This window comes from Natrix helvetica (assembly GCF_964273705.1).
Source record: "Natrix helvetica genome assembly, chromosome: 1".
In the NCBI taxonomy this organism is placed as follows: Eukaryota; Metazoa; Chordata; class Lepidosauria; order Squamata; family Natricidae; genus Natrix; species Natrix helvetica.
Window position 1 is genome coordinate 166,828,472 of NC_138548.1, and position 20,542 is coordinate 166,849,013.

The 20,542-nt window shown below is 40.4% G+C and overlaps 1 protein-coding gene across 1 annotated transcript in view; it reads left to right on the forward strand.

Annotated features, from left to right (window-relative positions):
- The first annotated feature begins 2,275 nt into the window (after positions 1 to 2,275).
- The window catches only part of MTX2 (metaxin 2), a 50,988-nt gene continuing 32,721 nt past the window's right edge, over positions 2,276 to 20,542 (forward strand). Inside the window, exon 1 of the mRNA XM_081935290.1 lies at positions 2,276 to 2,429. Within this exon, the coding sequence (XP_081791416.1) occupies positions 2,390 to 2,429 (40 nt within the window). The 5' untranslated portion in view covers positions 2,276 to 2,389. The remainder of the gene's footprint in view (positions 2,430 to 20,542) is intronic.

The window sequence follows — 20,542 nt, forward strand, 5'->3', positions numbered from 1 at the left end:
CCGAGGTGGTCCGGGCGGATGAAAGAGCGAGCGAGGCAGCCTAATCCTTGGTCGCTCGCCCGCCGGACTGCCTCGGCGCCATTCTGGCTACCTCCATCCAGGCGCGCCCGGGAGCTGCGAAGGGCAGAGGCAGAAATGTTGTCGGCGCTCCCAGATGACGAAGGCACGAAAGCGACTGGGGAATGACGAGAATCTTCCTGCCTCTGCTGGATTTCACACGCTCCTCGCGACTGCAATATGCAGTCACGAGGAGCACTCAAAGTCCAGCAGAGGCAGGAAGGTTCTCGTCGTTCCCCAGTCGCTTTCGAGGACTGCGGAGCGCGAGCCGGCGGAGCACGCTCAGGAAGGCGGGGAATGGGATCACGTGTGCTGGAGGCTGAGGCAGCCTGAGCCTCCAGCACACGTGGTCCCATTCCCCGCCTTCCTGATGACGTCACCAGCCTCACCAGCCATAAACCTCACCGCACGTCACTGAATTTCATATTAGTTTTAATTTTACTTTTTTTTTTACATTACTGTATGTTTTTTATTTGTAAACTACTCGGTGTCACTTAGGTGAGATGTGCGGTGTAGAAATTTGATAAATCAATAAAATATCCTATTGAAACCCTAGAAAAAAAATTAACAACTGTTCTCACAAACCAAATTGAACTAAGTACTTCTGCTATGTAATTCTCTGGCTAATCACAAGTTATTTTTATTTCCTTGGGGAAAAAAAACCCTATAAAGCTTTTTATTTCAATCCACACACGGTTGGAAAAAATGATACAAAAACATATAGACTTAAAAAATCAGAGATTTTTTTATTGGGAATTTTACCGGAAACATATAGTAGAGAATTGAAATATCTGATTGTAAATGTGTTAACAGTGGCTAGAATTGTATTTGCTAAAAATTGGAAAAATGAGAAAATACCAACACAGGAGGAAGTCATTCAAAAAATAATGGAATGTGCTGAAATGAGTAAATTGACATTTGAAATTAGAGAACAAGAAGATAAACAATATTACAAGATATGGAATTTATTTTATCAGTGGTTAGATTAAAAAAACATGGAAATGAAAGACACTAGAGAATTTTATAATATAAGAATTATAGAATGACACAGAATACAATATAAAAATACATTATTATTGGATAGATTTAAGATGATCTAATGAATTGTTATAATATAAATGAATCCAATATCTAGAATATCTCGTTTAAAATGAAGGAATAATAGTTTTAGTCAAACAAATGATGTACAATGATAATAATGTATACATATATATTTGATTGATAATATGTGATTTCATATAAATTGTGAGGACTATGGAAAGGATGCACAAAAATCTTATAACCAATTGACACACTGTATGTAATTGAAGATGGTTTTGTTTTGTTTTGTTTGTCTAAGTCTGTCTAAAAATAAAAAAACTTTAAAAAATAGCTTTTTATTTCATATGTACTGAGGGATAATTTGACAGGGACTGCGTTTCATATGTGGCCCCTAAAAGTTGCCTCCACTCCACCCCCAGGCTTGATGTGCCTGATCCATATAAATCGATCCATATAAATGCTGGTGCCTGAATGGATCTCAGGGTTGGGGCAATCTGCTTTGTGGGAATTTTTATTTTGGGTATTTCAGTGGGCCTGTACTCACTCCCCACCTTTAGCCCTTGTCAAAAATGCCAGGGGAAAAAAAGGCAAAACCAAACCCTCACACCCTGGTCAGCCCTTATTTATTCTCCTACCATCTGGAAGGATATATAGAAGCATAGGCAGCCGCACAAACAAGCTGAAGTTTTTATCCGTGGGCTGTCTCCTGAATGAAAAATAACTCGACAACAAAATAGTCGATTGACTTGCGGAAACAGCGCCACGTGCAATAAGTTCACATGATACAACAGGACTGAATTTTTGTTAGCAGGGCTAGGGATTTTCTGTCTTTCACTGTGGGTTGTATTGTGTTGGGGGTGTGTGAACGAAGGGTGGCTCAGCCAATCTCATTGTACACATGTTGTACTCTGACAATAAAGGTTTGAATTCAAATGCACGCATTTTTGCGATTAGCGAGCCCATCAAAGATTGAGCTTCAGCGGACTAGAGTCCACTTCTTCCAACTACTAATCTAACACCCCCGGTTGCGAGTAATGGGAGAACCGGAACCGCAACCTCTTCCTGGCTCAGACCCGCAGCAGCTCTTGCGAGGAGACGCCAAGCGCGGCTTCCCCATTGCTCTTGCAAGCAGGCGCTTTCTCCTCCGAGGGGCGGAGCAGGCCCCGGATGCACTTTTCCCGCAGGCTGGTCGGCGCAGCCGCCGTGTTTTCCGTTTGGTGTCCTTAACCTTCGGTCGCTTGCGACGCGGCCTGGGGACTGGAGTGGAAGGGGTTCTCCCGCCGTCGGAAGCATGTCCCTGGTGGCGGAAGCCTTCGTAACTCAGATAGCAGGTGAGCGGGAAGAAGCAGCGGCAGGAATGGGAGCGGAAGGGAAGCAGTGCAAACGTCCTTCCTTCTCCTCCACGCGGGGCTTTGCAAGCCGCGGAGTTTTGGCCCGGGATGCGTTCCCGAAGGAGGAGTGGCGCCCGACCTTTGGAGAGTTGCCCGAGCTAGAGTGGGCGGCGGAGAGGCTGGGGTTGCCCAGGGAACCTGAAATGCCTTTCTGGGCCGGATAAGTCGCCTCCTTCAGCGCAGCTGTCCCGTTCGCTTTTGCATTTCGGAGACCACCACCCCATTCCGGATGGAGGCCTGTCAATATTATTAACGGGAGAGCCTTGTCTGTTTCCTTACCCTGCCAGCCCAGAAGTGTTGGAGCTCAGTTCCTAGATGTCTTGGTCAGCCTGGTGTAGAGGTGAAGGTGGTGGCCTACAAACCGGGAGACTGAATTGTAGGCATCTCTTTTAGGCAGGAAACCTGGCTGGGCTAGTCATCTCTCTATCCATCCACCCACCCACCTTCCTTACAGGGTTGTTGTTTGGAAAATTGGAGGAGCATTATGTATGTTCACCATCTTTTTTGAAAAAAGGTGGGATTAAAAAAAATACTATAATAATGGCCTGCAGTTTGGAAAGCTCCAACTTTGTCCTGAAGTTGCGCCGTTGTCATTCTGCTGCTTGACCTTTTCTTACTAATTGCTCCCAACTTAGCCTAACTAACCCAACCCAGCCACACAAATAAAGGCAGGCATAATGGCCTATCCTGAGTGCTTTTTGCTGCCATACATTTTGTAGTTGCTGGGTCTGTGGAGGTTCTCGTGACTCAGTAGTCATAATAGTAGTGTCTGTATCATGATCATGCAACATGAAGAGTTATCTTCTTTGTTATGTTTGAATGACACACAGTTTTGGGTGTGTTTCAGACTTGGGAGATTCCTCTATTCTTTGTTAGATCCACCAATCCTAGCCATGTGCAAAAAGAGGTATGGAGGCTAATGCAAAATGACATTTTCAAGGGTGGAGCCAGTGATTTTGTAAATTCTGTGAGTTATATTTTTGAGATTATCTGCATATTGGGATTTATAAGCCCTTGCTTATCTGTTTCAAGGGGGTGCCAGTAGGTCAAGGTCTTTTGTCTGTAAAAGATCTGTGCATCTTTTAAACAAATGAGCTTAAGTAGGAAATGGGGCGTTACTTAAAATGGAACATGATGGAAAGTACAGATAGTCCTTGGGTTACAACAGCAACTGGGACTGACATTGATAAGTGACATTGGTAAGTGCGGATATAAAGGATGATATCACATGATCACATTGCTTAGTGATAGCAGTTCAGGCAGTTTAGATTGCTGTTGTAATCTGAAAGTGTGTAATCAAGTGGGAAGTGATGAGAGTCCTGGGTAAGGAGCACAAAAATGCCACAGGTGATGGGGGGATGCCAAGTGCAGGCCACATATGAATTAGGGAGAGGGAGCAAAGGAAAGTCATGGGAAGGAGGATGTGGATTGATTTGAGCACAAGGAGGACATGGGTCAGTGTGAGTGCAAGGGAAGGAAAGTGCCGCCTGGTACACAGGAAGGTGGGAGGGATATTCACGATAGCAACTTGTTGCATTTCCTGTCAGCTTCCCCATTGACTTTGCTTTTGAGAAGTTGGCAGGGAATGTGACAAATCACAATCACATAACTGCAGGATGCTGCAATGGTTGGAACATATCAGGACCAATCATAAGTAGGAATCATTCAGTGCTATAACAATTTCTAACAGTTGCTGAACAAGTAGTTGGCAACATAGAGCACCTACAACAGCAGTCCTGATTGCTGTTATTAAGTGAGGACCATATAAGTTGTTAAACAAGGACTTCATCTGACCATTTTTCAGCTTTGTGCTGGCTTGAAAATCCTGTGTTCCTCTAGTACAGTGATGGCAAACCTTTTTTGGCTCCCGTGCCAAAAGCAGGGAGAGCGTAGGGGGTTGTGTGCAGGTGTGCCACATCCATAATGCTATGCGCATGACCCCAGCGCTCCCCAAAGTTTTTGCCGTGCTTGTTTTGACCTCCCCAGGCTCCAGAGGCTTTATAGGAGCCTGGGGAGGGCGAAAACAGCCTCTCCCCCTCCAGAGGCTTCAGGAGCCCTCCAGAGGCTTCAGGAGCTTCCATGAAGCCTCCGGAGCGCGAAAAACCAGCCATACGAGCAAACCGGAAGTTTAGGAACAGACTTGCGGTTTGCTTGTAGGGCTGGTTTTAGCCCCCCGGAGCCTTCAGGGGTCTTCAGGAGGCTTCCCTGAAGGCTCCGGAGGGCAAAAAACGACCCTATGAGCAAACAGGAAGTGACTTCCGGTTTGTCCGTTGGGCCATTTTTCGTCCTCCGGAGTCTTCAAGGGCCTTCAGGAGGCTTCCCTGAAGGCTCCGGAGGGCAAAAAACAACCATACAAGCAAAGCGGAAGTGACTTCCGGTTTGTCCATAGTGCCATTCTTCATTCTCTGAAGCCTTTAGGGGCCTTCAGGAGGCTTTCCTGAATGCTCCAGAGGGCTAAAACCAACCCTACGAGCAAACTCGAAGTACATTCCCAAATGTCCAGTTTGCCCGTAGGGCCAGTTTTTTGTGCTCTGGAGGCTTCAGGGAAACCTTCAGAGGGTGAAAAATGGCCTCAAAAGAAGGTCGAAGTAAGCTGGCTAGTATGCGCATGCGTGCTGGCTAGCTGACAGGGCAACCCTCGCGTGTCCTGACAAATGGCTCTGTATGCCACCTGTGGCACGCGTGCCATAGGTTCACCATCACGGCTCTAGTAAGTAAAAGAGAGTGCTGTGGTTTTATTTTCTCTTTAAAGAGTGAATTGGCTATTTTATATTTTTATGATCAGTTATACACTTGGGACTGTTAACATTACATGTTTGCAACATTAAAGTTGCAAACTTGGCTACTTTAAGACTTGTGGAATTCAACTCCCAGAATTCCTCAGTCAGCTGGGGATTTCTCATGCTGGCTGGAGAAGTCTAGTTGTTGAAGTCCACAAGTCTTAAAGTTGCCAAGTTTGGAAACCCTTGATATAGCCTGTGGTTTGTTCATTTTCTTTTTATACACTTTCTTTTTATATTCTTAGCTTCACGAATTTGCCATAGTGCTTATGATCTGATTAATGATCTACCGTGGGGCGCACACTCTATGGTTGTAGGCCAGCTCCCTACAGAGCGTATAACTATAGAGCATGTGCCCAGAGTGGCCACTGCCGAAAGACTCGAGTTGGAAGCCGCAGAAAAAGCCAGGCTAGGATGGCGGTGGTGGCGGAGGTGTCCTGGCTCCGTAATGAGAGCTGGGCCATGCAGCCTGAGGCTGGGAGGTGGGTGAGCGAGAGTGGAACAGCCGCTCGCGCAACCCCCCTCTCCAGCCGTGCAGAGCGCCACTCACTGGCATTTGGAAGGCGCCAAGCTGCGGGAGCCGGGCGGCGGTGAACAGGCGCTCACGCGGCTTGGCAATACCCCTAGGTCAGTGAATGACGCTGTGCCTGGCTGCAAAGGGGTTTTGCCAGGTGGCTGCTCGTGAGCGTGGCCGCTTCATGGCTGTTGTGTTGCACTGCTGCGACAGCGCAACACAGCCATTCGCCCATGAGGCTGTGTCTGGGTTTTGGGGAGCCCGCTTGCAAGAGAGCAGCCGCCCGGCAACCCCCCTCTTCAGCTGGGCACAGCGCTGCTCACCAATCTAGTGGTACCCCGAAGGCGCCAAGGAACGCGATCACCTTTGCCTCCCCCCAGGTTCCAGCGGCTTGGCACCTTCGGGATACTGCTATGTTGGTGAGCGGCGCTCTGCCTGGCCAGAGGTGGGGGGTTGTCCAGGGGGCTTATATGCGGGGTGTATGTATATTTTTGCCCATCAGAAAAATGTGGCATGGCTGTATTATGAGGACATGTCATATTTTTGGGGAAACACGGTAAGATGTTTTGAGTTCTTAAGTGTAACAACCAAATAGTAACCTTAGTTTCATAGTTACACTCTACATACTGAATACATAAGAAAATTAAAATGTCTAGTATATTACAGTTTTTTGGATTATAATACAAATGTAGGACGTACCCTTTTACTGCCAAGATAACTATGTGATTTAAGAATGTGCTAGCAACCAGGTGTTCTTCAGATGTTTTTACTGCAATTCACAAATATTTTAACTATTTACCTGAGATGGGCAGTGTCAAAATTAAATAAATAAATAAAAACTATTTTAACTATGACTATATTGGTAGGAAGTCATGGGAACTGAAATCAAAAGCACTTAGTAGGCACTAGTTTAGTTCTCCCTGATTTTTTTTTTTTTTTAAATAATACCTTTAAAGTAAAGAAGTTTGCAATATTATGCCCGGGATAAAGTCATTATAGCTGAAGCCCTCAGCTGTGAATCTCATGGGGTAGCATTGGGTTAATTAACTATCTCTTAATATGATCTATCTCATGATGTAGGAAATAATGACAAAGATTAGCTGATACTGTATACATTATCCTGTAGAAAGATAGGATGCATATATGAAAGATTTATAGATCTAGTAATCCTGCATTTATACTGCTTAGATCAGGGATCTGCAACCTTAAACCCTCAAAGAGCCACCTGGACCCATTTCCCACAGAAAACAAAATACCGGGAGCCACAAAGCCTGGGTGGCCATGGCCAACTCGACGACATTCCCACCCGGTCACATGATCCCCTAGTCACGCCTGGTGGGCATGCCAGTTCAACATCACTCCCACCCAGTCACTCCCACCCAGCAAAACAAAAACATTTTGAACACGTGTACTGGATTAGATTATAGTTATAGGTAGTCCTTACTTAGTGGCCATAATGGGGACCAGCAGCCCTGTTGCTAAGTTTTCTAAGTGAAAAATCATGTGATCGTTATGGATTTATGACATTACTTCCCATTCAATTGTTAAAGGAGTCATCATAATCATTAAGCAAAACATCACATGTGTGACTTAATTTTACTTCCACATTCTCCATTTAACTACTTGTTGCAGGCTGGTTGGGAAGCATGTAAATGGTGATTATATATCTGTCACCGTGAAAGACCGAAATTGGTGAATGTCGACATTCACCGGTGAATGTTGGTGAATGTCAACATTCACCGGTGAATGTCGACACATACCAATTTCGGTCTTTCACGGTGACAGATATGTAACAACTCAGCGTAACGCTTTACTTTTGCTTTTCGTTCTAACCGCGCAGGATCGCAGGTTTTTTTTTTTTAAAAAAAGTCCGTGAATAGAAGACGCTTCAAAGGAAGCGAGGAGCCGAGGTATTAGGGTAAGGGGATTAGGGTAAGGGTGTGGAGAGGATAAGGGAATTTTCGGATATACACCAAGCAACTATGTGAATGTCGACATTCACCGCTGAATGTCGACATTCACCAATTTCGGTCTTTCACGGATACACCAAGCGACTATGTGAATGTCGACATTCACCGGTGAATGTCGACATTCACCAGATTTCGGACTTTCACAGTAACATATCCATCAAATGGCGCGACGATCAATCTTAATTGTTGATCATATGACTGTAGGATACTGTGATGGCTATAAGGGCAAGGATTGAGTTCATATGTGGCAGTGGCAGTACACTGTTTTTTTACACTGTTACAATTTCAAACAATTATTGAACTCCATTGGTAAATAAGGACTATGTGTATGTTAAGTTAACCCAGTGAGGTGTCTTCTCTACATATTCATCTTTTAAAATAACATATTTTCTATCTCTTTCTTTATTATCACTTTCTCTACCTTAAATGTATAGTAGCATAGTGTGGTCATAAATGTGAAACTTTTAATATCAAAAAATAAAAATGAAATTTGATTGACTACTAATAGAAGACCCTGTTCATGAAAACAATTACTCCGTTATGCAGCTCCAGTTAACTATAACTGCTGTGGTGAAATGGCAGCATTAAAATATTGATCTTTATTCTATATGCAGTTAAATGGCTTAGGATGATTATATTTAAAAAAAGAAAAGGAAGATTTTTCTTGGCCTCAAAGTGGGTTGTGACTTTAGTTGGGATGTCAACTCTTTAAAAATGTGTTTTCTTTGTAGAGAAAGAATATAGTCTTTGCCAGACATAATTGCTTTTTTGCTTTCCTTGTTTATCTGTTGTACAGTAAATGTTGATTTTCTAAAATGTTGCCCCTTTTACTTGGTAAGTTGCATTTGTTTGAACATGCTGAGCATAGTCTGTTGCTCTAATGCACTAATGATTAAATATAAAATGATGACCAAATCATTTATGAAGCGTTAAGAGGTTTTTTTCGTGATGATGTTGGCTAGATAATGAAGAAGTTATTTTGCTTGCATTTTACTCTGCAAAATTTTACTGATTTAAATTGTGGTGGTTCTGCTTGATATGGCTTCTCTTGCTAAGAATATTTTTTCCTTTAATGCTATAAATGGTAACCATATTTCAAACTGATTTTCATACACTGCAGTACTTAAAATCTATTTTAGGTATACCCAGTAGAACCTATTCTTCCACAGACAAATATGAGGATTTATTGAGATTTATCATATGCATATCACAAATGAACTCTCAGGATAAGGAAATAAATTTCCTATACTGCTTGAGAGTTAACATCTTGGTTTTCAGATGGTATCAAGGTTTAATCTTTCTTATTGCAGCAACTTAAATATCATCTGATAATGTTGGAAAAGAAAAATGGTTGCAAGAATGATACATTAGTGAGTCTGAAGAAAGAATTTTCCTAAGATGAATGAAAGATTCGTTCAATGGATATTGAGTGGAAAATACTTATTTACCAAAATTGAGAGATGACCTTACACTGAAAAAAAGGCTATTCTGAAAAGCAGATTTTCACCATTTGCTCATTAATATTTAGAAAACTTTTATGACATAAAAGAGTACCCTGAAGTTCATCTTCAATAAATCCAGAAATATGCATTTTGATTTAGTAGATTGAGCCACGATTGTTCTGTATAATAAATATACAGAATGCAGCACAAACTTAAGCTTTCTAAGACTGCCCTTCTAATGAATAAGGAAAACAGGATAAAAAATACCTGCATATGTTTAAGTAATATACTGGTGTATTGCAAAAGCACAATGAAAAGAGTTTAGATACAGAATACATAAATAGGCTTTTTTTCCTTCAAAAAAATTGAAAGTGTAAATATGAGAGAGTAGACAGCAATGTATCACTGATTGTAATGTGTGTTCAGTAATATATTTCTTCCGATATAGTTCAATAGCCCAACTTTAAGTGGAAGTTAACAAAATTTAGGAATGGGAACATTGTGTGCTAGGATTCATGTCCAGAATGTAAGAGTGCTTTGTTACTGTGTACTTCAGCGTGTGTATAGGTTAATTGTAAACTAATTCATCAATAATTCAGATATCAATACATTAACTAGTGCTCTAACTTTAGAGTTATATTATCAGACATATATTTTTGGTGAATGGAACAAAAAAAGTTCTGGTGAAATAATCTTAAGAATGATTTGTCACTGCATTTTTGTCAAATAGATAATAAGACACCTGGCTAATACAATTTAGCAACCCTCAACCCACTTGGGATTGCTATCAACTATTATGTCAAAGTTATACTTGAAGGACTATAGTTCCAACCTGTTTCTAGCTTTTTCTTTTACTATACTCATAACAATCTATACTGTTTAGCTAGATGGAGTTATTTCTTAAGGTTAGAAATTTTGTGAGAAAATTAGTTCACAGCACATTTTAAAGAATCCTGAACAAGAAATGTCCTATCTGTAATTAATTTAATTTTTTCCTATTTCTTCATTTTCACATATATCTATTTTGCAGCATCATGATAGATACTCCTCTATCATCTGTATGATAGAAGGTAGATCAGAAATATATAACGACACATTTTTGAAGTATCTAAATACAAAGTCTTGTAAGAGATTGTGGAATTCATCCATGATTTGGGAGATTCAGTGTTCCAGATATAAATTATAATCCCCATCTGCCTTAAGTATAAACCACCAGGAGGGTACCATCCTTCCCGCTTCTCTTACAAATAGACATATCTTTTTCAGTGGAGAACAGATTTGGCATATTCCTTGAAGCATATTTTTCAGGAAGACAATATTCAGCTTGATTTCCTCTTGGAAACATTTCCTAAATATGAATGCATTTATAATTTAATAACCATTCCATGAATGTAAGCTTCATTCTATTTATGGAAAAGTCATTTGGGGTTTTAATTAGACTTTGTAATTAGATTTGTGCCTATATAGTCCAAAGCAAGTAAATTTAAAATTTATTTGCTTCAGTTTGCTTCTTTCTTAGCAAGTATGCATAGGATTGCAATTTTAATTAATATAAAGAAATATTATGGATGTACTGCATATGTAATTTTGTACTCTAAAATGATGATTTAAAATAAATAAAGTTGGAATTATTTTTCTTTTTTCTTGTCACTTCTCTCAAAATTCTTCAAAATGTTAACAGGTCTCTTTTGAAGTCCAATATAGAAAAATTATCCAAGTCACTTTTTTGATTTGTTATGCAATGAACTTGTTTTCCTGACCCTTTTTATGAATAGTATAAGGTCAGTTTTATGAAAGGGCCTAAGTACATTTTGAAATTGATTATGTCTTCATATAGGTATTTAGGTTGGATGAAAGTGAGCAGCTAATTTATAAAGGGAAGTATTTGTGCATTCTTTATTGATCATTCCTAATGGATGAGAGATTATTTTAAACTGAAGCATCAGGCTGGTTGCATGTTTGTTGAAGTAATATATATAGTTATTTTAAAACAAATTTTTTTTCAAACTATCATCAGAGTCCTATATTTGTATTGGAATCTGTATTCTGCCATTGGAAGTATATTTTTATAATTATTTTGGATGTATTACTGATTAGTGCATTTGTTTAGAGAATTAGATTTTTATTTTCCAAATACGTTTTAAGAATTGTCTTGAATTGTTTTCTGTACTTTTCCCTAGAATTTTCACTGCTTTTATACAAGATTTGATAGTAAATCATATTTTTATTTTTCAAATATTTTTCATAATTGTCTAGAAATACTCTAGTATTCTATAGAACGTTTTGTATAATTTTCGCTGCTGTTATACAGGATAAGTTGTAAGTGCAATCATCTCTAATTTTTATTTGTTTTATTCCAGAGCACTTACTCACTGATGTTCTAAATAGTTTTCAGTAAGCACATTTATAGCCTTTTTGGCAGATACCATGAACTGTACAGTGATAAGATTCATCAGTGTCAAACCACATTTCATACAACTAGCTATCCATAAAGGTACTCATAGGCATAAGGAGCTGGAGTAGACTGCACACCCTTTGAGTTGAGTTGGAAGGCAGGGAAATGTAAGAAAGGTAGGGCCGGTTTGAAAGATCTTTCTCATACTTCTAACAGTATGCTCAGCATGCTAAGTACTATTACTGTATTAATACTTGCTACCTCCTTTGAAAATGGGCTTGCTACTACATTTGGGAAATACGCTAGATCACGTTCTCCTGTGATCGTGGAGACAGCAGCCAGACTGGGTTTGCTCCGTCCAGTAACCAATTGGACTGAGTCTACACTCATGATGTCATCAGGCCCTTGTGGCTCCTCCCCAGTTCAGACTCAGTCCAACCAGGACTAGCTGTGAGAATTGTTCTCTCCTCCAAATTTTAACCATAACTTTAATTAGCGATTTTTTACAATTTTTTCCCCTTTGAATTGGCTTTTTTAATTGCATTTTTTCTTCTGACCAAATTGGAGGGAAATTCAAAACTGCTTCCAGGCTCTCTTCAGCCGTCTGACTGCCTGCGGCCACGAGTTTGCTCAGGAAGCCTGCCTTGCAGTCGGATCGGCTAGCTCACGAGCTACGGCTCTGGAACTGTTTCCCCACGGTGCTCCTTGACTCTGGGCACTCGGAAGGACGCGCGACCACCCTTTCGTGCACAGCGGTTCCAGCGAAGTTGGTGGCCATTTTGCGTATTGCTCAGTCACATTGAGTGTTGGAGGCCATTTTGCAGGTCGGAAAAGCCCGCGAAGATAGCGGTGGCCATTTTGAGGCTTGGAAAAGCCTCAGAAGAAAAAAAGTTGGCCATTTTGGCCACTTTAAAAAAGGTGCGAACTCTGCAACAGCTGTTACAACTACCCAGCAACCCAGAATCATTCCAGGTGGACCGGATCAGGAGCGCCTGGCCATCAAACGGGTGAGACCGTTGCCTATCTTTATTGTGGCTTGATTTATGTCAGGGGAGATGGCTGGCCAAGCTGTGTCTGCAGATAGAGGATTAGAGGAGGCAGGGCCATGAGGGCGAAGAGCAGTAGGAAGAGACAAGCCAATGAGGCTCCTTCCTCAGGGGTAAATCCCAAGTCTCTAAAGCCACTACCAGGGCAGAAGAGCGAAGGCAGAAGGCTCTTGAGAAAGAATTTCAGCCCCCCCCCCAAACCATCAACAAATTCTATACTGCCCAGCCCTCCCCCCTCCTCCCGAGGATCTCCAAGTTGCGTCTCCAGCTCCACCTGTCTTGCTTCCCATGGGCCCTTGCCCTTCACTGGCAGATTCAGATGGGGAATTGTCTTCTTCAGAGTCTTCCTCTTCTATAGAACCTGACAACAGAGGCAATTTTTAAAATGTCCCTCTCAATAGGGAACGCACCTTTGAACAGGCTTCCCTCCCTGCTAAGCATGGTTCTGGGATTCCCCAAGCCATGTACACCTCTCCTGCAGATATGGCAACCATCATTGCTGAAACCATCAAACAGGTCATGGTTGCTGGCCTACAACAGCGCCCCCAACCTGCTCCATCACATAGCCACAAGCATAAATCTTTTGCAACTGCTCAACAACCTGATCCCTCTGCTTCTACTTCTCAGGCTTCAGTTGGTGGGGAGCAAGATAACCTGCGGGATTCAGACCTGTCTGACGACAAAGTGGTCAACCCGGATGCCCTGACCTTTGCCGGATTATTCAAAACCGATCACTTTAAGTCTCTTCTACTTTTGAACATTAAAGCTGCTAACTTACCATCTTCTGCTTCAGCTTCTACTTTACAGGAGAAACCAACAGAACCGGCTACAACTGAGGGTCCCAGTACCCCATTTACCGAACCTTCTGTGGAAAAGGAGATAATCCCTGTTCCCAAGATCTTCCTGAACGTGATCCAGAAGCAGTGGGAGTCCCCGGGCAGGGTCCACAGCCAACCACCCTTGACAAACGCCTCTATAACATTGCACCGGAACTCACAAATTCTTCGAGACTCCCCCAGTGGACACACTGGTTGCAGCCCTGTCATCCCCTACTGTGGTCTCTGGAGCCCCTGAAGAAGTCCTCAAGCCTGAGGAGAAAAGATCAGACCAAACCTTAGTCAAAAACGGGGTCCTGGGCTGTTAGGGCCTCCACTGCCACTTCTTTTTTCTCTAGAGCGGCTCTAGTCTGGATTGAACAATTTCAGGAGCGCATTGCTCTTACTGACACTAGATCACATAGGGACTTCAACAAGATTAGGGCAGCTGTTGAATTTGCGGCTGATTCTTCTCTCAATGCTGCAGGTTCGCTTCTAAAGCCAGGGCCTCTTCGGTCACGGCCAGGCGTCTGCTTTGACTCAAGCCATGGCAGGCGGACGTCCGTACCAAGTGGCGTCTGGTGGCCTCCCCCTTCAGTGGCATCCAATTATTTGATACTCCTTTGGATCCGTACCTCACGGAATCTAAAGACAAGTGCAATGTCCTTTCATCCATCTATAAGAAACAGGACAGTCATCCCACTCCCTACTATAGGAGGTCGCCCTTTTGGCCGGCAGACGGGAGAACTTCCTTCTCCCATCCACAACGTCAATCCTACACTCCCAGACAGGGATCTCACCAGGATAGATCTAACAGAAATGCACAGTGTTTTCCCCCCAAGAAGCCTTACCGTGGAGGAAGCAACCGCCAATTTTCACATCGAAAATGACTATCTGGACTTTCTTCTAATCGGAGAATGGTCGTTGGTTCTTACCTGATATGCTCATTCTCTGTTGAAGTGGAGACAGCAGCCAGTCCCACCCTGGGGCGCGTCACGCAATGGAACCTTTTTTGTGTGGAGGAGAGAGAAACAGAGACTATGGATTTGATACATGTACGTTTTTTTCTCACAATTCTCACTTGAGTCTACAGTTTTCCTTCGTCTGAACTGGGGAGGAGCCACAAGGGCCCGATGACATCATAAGTGTAGACTCAGTCCAATTGGTTACTGGATGGAGCAAACCCAGTCTGGCTGCTGTCCACTTCAACAGAGAATGAGTGTATCAAGTAAGAACCAACGCCCAATTTCTATGGCAATTGTAGTGTGATTAGTAGATTGAGGAAGGGGCCAGGTACAGAAGAAGATTGCCTATCTATGTTTTGGCTTGTTTGAACTTTAGATTGTAGTTTATTATCTCTATCAACAGATTGGGAGGAAATTAATTGAATTTACTTATATATTGTATAAGTAATAACCCAATTTACTTATATTTACTATTTACTATACTCTTGATATATTTACTTGATTTATGCAATGCTCAGCCTATGTGTTGATTTGCTTTTAAAATCAGATAACATTTTCTTAATTGAGAAAATTATAGAGATGAAAAGAAGACAGACTCTTGAATTGTTCTGTGAGGTATTCATCATCCTTAAAAATGGCACTGATTGGTTGTGGGAATTGATACAGAGAAGTGTTTTGGTTGCTCCTGCAGTAATGTTATATTTTTTGAAGATCTTTCAAAGAATGAGTAACAGTTGGAAAAAATATGATTGACCAGATTTTGGGATAGCTAAAGACGGTTTAGTATAGATTCATCTTTTATCACATCAGGTTGCATATTTTTATAACAATTCAAGTTGGCACTATTTATTATGCCGCTTGAGGGCTATATTCCTATCTCTCTGTTCTGTGGTTTGATGTAAGATGTTTCATTGGGTTAGGATGACAGGATAATGTTCTTTAATGGGCAGTAGCCAAGTGAGCCAACAATATATTTTATTAGGTTAGCTACAGGTAAATGATCTGGACTGTAAAGATATACTAAGAAACTACTCTTAATGTTTTGAGAAGATGACCAATACTTGTCTCTCACCATATTGTAGCTGAAGGAAAGAGAATGTTTTTGCAAAGACATGAATAAGAGAGCTAAACGGATAGTATACTAAGATACTTTTGTATATTCTTAGATGGGGTACTTCCACGGGTGGGATTCAATCATTGGCTTGATTTCATTATTGAACAAATTATACCTTTGTTGTGTGATTTTATCTGGGCTTGGAAGCTAAGTCAAATTGGGCTTGATACGGCCTGTGGAAAAATCACCAGAAAATTCCATGGCTATATAATAATCTGGAAAGGCAACAAAAAATTATTGAAGAATGTAAGAAAACTATTTGGATGTGTCCATGAAGTCACTAGGAATCGAGGTTGACTTGAAGGAGACTTAAACATTAATCAACTTGATGGATTGGAAATATGACAGGGCTAAAGCAGTGTGTAATATTAGTGCCTATTATTCTACAAATTATGCCTTCACCTATTGTTCTCAAGGCAAAAAACATGCTGTACATTAAAAATGTGTTTATTTTTCTGCTCTCTTGTTGAGAAGCCTCATTCTTTTGGTTTTACTGATTTGAAGTTACAATTTTATTCAGAAATATATGAATAATTCTTTTTCTGTGCTGGTGAATTTTATATGTTTATGACTTGTTTACATTTATAGCAACATCATCCCCAAACCCCAGTAGAAACAACAAAGTAGTCTTTCTGGCTAGAACAATACAAAAATTAATGCAGTTCATTGATATTTATCTTGATGAATCTTCATTTTCAGACATCCAAAACTGTTCATAAAAGACTTCTAAAACCATAGCTTTAATTTTAGGGCTATGGGCAACTGTATTATATTGCCTCAGACTATTGCCCATTTACTACTGTATAGTCTGTACCAATCTTTCCCAATCTAAGATTCACTCAGGAGCACGGACCAATCCTATGCTGGTCCTTAGGAATTAGCAATAACATTTTGGGTTTCTAGACTTGCATGATGATGTTGAGGTTTTAGTGCACCTTAACGTTAGCTCACTTTATCTTAAATAGTAGATTATAGAAACGTGTCATACTTGCCTTGATTTGAGTCTTCTGTATTTTTTTTATTGATCACCTTGTATATCATTCAGTGGAAAGACCTGTCAGTGGTTTCCAACTTTTTTGGTACCGGGGATCGGTTTTGTGGAAGACAATATTTCCACAGATCAGAGGGATGGTTTCAGTTTCATTTGCTTGCCCACCATCTCCACTTGTGTGGCGGCCCGGTTCTGGGGGTTGGGGACTCTTGGTCTACGCTGCATGAACAGATTAATATTAATATAATGAAAAAAGTATTCCATTATGACACTTGGATATAGCTAGCTTCTCTGTGTACTTTAGACTTTCTAGACAAAAAGTTAGTGGGGAGAAATCACACATGCAACAAAAATATGTATTTTGAAGGCTGTGGTTTTCCACTTACAATATATGGTAATGAAATCTGGCCCAGCGGAATTTAATTGTGGTCCTAGAGAAAATTCTTGAGAATACTTTGGGTTGCCAGAAAAATAATTCAGTACTGTAGGAAGTAAATATAGCCTATTCATAGGAATCATGAATAGCAAAGCTGAAGCTTAAATATATTGGACATGCAATACAGAGGCAAGAGTCACTGGAGAGGACTGCTGTTTGAAAGGATCAAAGGCAATCAACAAGTAGACAGATGATTAGGCGCTATCACTGATGATCCAGGTTTGAGCTTATGAGAACTCAGAACATTAATAGGCATTTACTATTCATGTTCATATGACTGTCCATCTTAATTGAATAACATTGATCAATGAACAAGCATAAAAACATAAACATACACATAAAAGTTTGCAATAAAAGTTGCAAAGTAAAAACATTTAAAAAATAAACACAATCAAAACAAGGTGAAAAATCCAAACTGGGCTCCGGTGATATCCTGATCCTGAAATATCCAAATGACATGACATTGAATAAGTCACAAATAATTGGAAATGACAGAACAACAGCAACATATCATTTACATATCTCACAGCCCCATCTAGCTCCTGTGCAAAAATAATTTTAGTTCACTGGTAAAGTGGCATACAATTACAAAGCTGTCAAGCATTTTTGTTACTGTGGTTCCAAGGTCATGCAGAGAACCAGCATTCTTAATTTTTACTGATGGAATCGTTGCAAAAAGCACCAGCTGTGGTAAATAGGTTTAGCAAATCATTTACATTTTATCAATTACAATAATTGTATATCTCTCCTATCTGTGACTAGTGTACGCTGAATGGTATTTTGATTTATCTTTATGCACAGTTTCTTTCTGTGGGCATGTCAACATTGTCATGCCAAAGTGCAAGAACACTGTGCCCGGCAGTGTTGGCATGTCAGAACTACTGATACCACATTCAACTCTGTGTAGTCATACTTTGAATAATAAATCAGAGACATATTCTCATCAGGAAAATCTTGGTCCCCATGTTTCCTCTTTAAATTTGCAAGATAGCAATGTTCTCTATCTTGATATTTTCCAGATGTTTGGGATTGTATTGTTGGAGATGATGGGAACTGTCAAAAGTTCTGTAGATCTGGAAAGGGCCAGCATAAGAAGGTTGATAGATAGTAAAAACAATATGTTGCTTGCATATGTTTGTCTGTAAAGAGGGCTCTGTTTTTTCATCAAAAGTATCTTCATCTCCCTTCCCAGCAACCTTTGGTTATAGACCATATAACCCCAATAGCTTTCTCTTGTGGTGGAATTTAAGTTGATAAGTAAATAAAATGATTGCTACCTAGCTTGCTGAATTTTTCCTTGTCTGTATAAATTGCAGAATGGATTGTACAAAAATCCTTTCACCTCCACCATTCTTTAGTTAATCTTAAATATTACTTTCCAACCCACCCCTTTTCTTTCACACACCATAGGCCAGTGATGGCTAACCTTTTTGTTGTTGCGTGCCGAAAGTGCATGCACACACCCATAAGGCAATGTGCATCCCCCACGTGCCCAGCCCCTGCCCTTGTGTATGTTCCCCCCTGCACTCCCCTCACCGCCCCACACATGCATGCGTGACCCCCCGGCATGCACACCAATTCCATGCATGCATGTGCAACTCCCACACATGTGCACCACCCGTTCGCCCATGGATCCATGCATGACCCACGCATGTGTATCCCCCCCCCCGTGCATGTGCAGCAAAGACCCAAAAATCAGCTGGCCGGCAGGAGGCGTGCATGCATACACGGTGGAGCTGAGCTAGGTGACGGCTTGTGTGCTCGCAAAAAGGGCTCTGTGTGCCACCTATGGCACGCATGCCATAGGTTCGCCATCATGGCCATAGACTATTCTGCAAATTACACATTACAGATATCACAAATGTGCAGCATAGAAAAGCTTTATCATGGTAAAATGCTCCTTACAGTTAGAGAAATTTTGGAGCAGGAGTGTGGCAGCTAAGATATATGGCAGTTTCTGGGATTTTTAACAAGCAGGCTTGTTGACTGGCTCTCAATTGCTATATTAGGTTTTTCTTTCCATCTATCTCCTTAGTGATTGGTTTTGGGTTTTTTTGGCAAAGAAAAATATCCCTTTTTGAAAAGGGATACTGTTACTTTAACATTTGTAGGGAATTTGTTACCCTTAGCAGAGATATGAAAATTGGAATCTTATTCTTACACAATTTTTCATTGCTTATTTTTGAGTCACTCTTTCAAAATGATATTTACATTAATATACATATTATATATTTTTATTTATTGAAATATGTAATAGCTTGTTTTTTTTAAAAAAAAAATTAAACTTAGATGTGCCAGTGCTTGTCTCAATGACTCTCCATGTGTATTCAACAACAACTCCATCATTCTTAGTTTATAATAGTGTGAATTGTAATCAAACATTGAGGACACTAGGTTGGACTGGGGAAAGATTATGCAATCTAAAAACTGATACATATATTATTTATTCTTGCAGTTTCCATTCTTGCCTCTACATAGCAGCCTCTTTCTTTTTTTCCCCTTCTCTTTTCCCATTGTTTGATCAGCCTCTTTTTCTGCTTGTTCATTTAAAAAGTATTTTTTCTAAATATTTTTGCTTTATTACTCCTGATGCAGCTTCCTTGTATCTTTTATGTTCATTCTAGAGCTCTGCAGGGTTTTTTGATTCAAATCTCTTGGTTAGCGTAAAGATTGCATCTATTGTCTCATACCTCCATCCATTTTCTTTGGCAGCACCTTATCTTTGAAGCTCTTCACCTCCAGTTATTTGTATAGTTCAGTCCATCCTGTCCTAAAAAAACATTGCAACATCTTTATTTACTAATTCAGATTTAAACTTAGAGCCAAAGTTTGCATTTAAACTGCTGTTTTTTTTGCAAAAAGAAATTGCACGTGCCGGTAATAATTATAAGCATTGCAGCCATTTGAAGAAAGAAATTAACCTTTCCCTTTGTGTTAGTTTCCTGAGGAAAGTCTCTCTTCCAAAGCTGTTTTATGTACTGTGGGAAAAGAATCTATTCGTTGACATCAACTTCAAGTTTTGTTGGTATTTTTCATTGGAAAAAAATTGCCTAAAATGTAATGCTTCAAATTTATACTGGAAATGTGAACAAGAGGGGAATTTTTATCATGCTTAGTAGACACATAAAAGCTAAAAAAAAAGGATTCAAATACATACATTAATTTTGAGGACCTTAAAGATTAATGTGCAAGTGAAGCCAGACTTTTTTCTTTGGGGATTGATTGACAATAAGTTGGGGAAAAACTCATAGAACTTTGTTTTTCTATACGATAACAGGAGTAAGACTTTTATATGTAAAAAGATGGAAAGATTTGGAAGAGTGGATGTTGAATATGATGGAGCTTGCTGAGATGGCAAAATAGCTTTAATTAGAGAAAACACACTGGTTTTCATTAATGCCGATTGGAAACCCTTTTTTTGACTTGAAAGAAATTAAATTGTAATATATGGTTTGATGATTAGAAAATAATAGATGGTAGAAACAATGAAAATTATGTTGGAATAGAGTAAGAAGTCAATTTAAATTTACGCTCATGATTGTAAAAGAAAAACCAGAAGTCATTTTTATGTTTTTCTTTATTTTT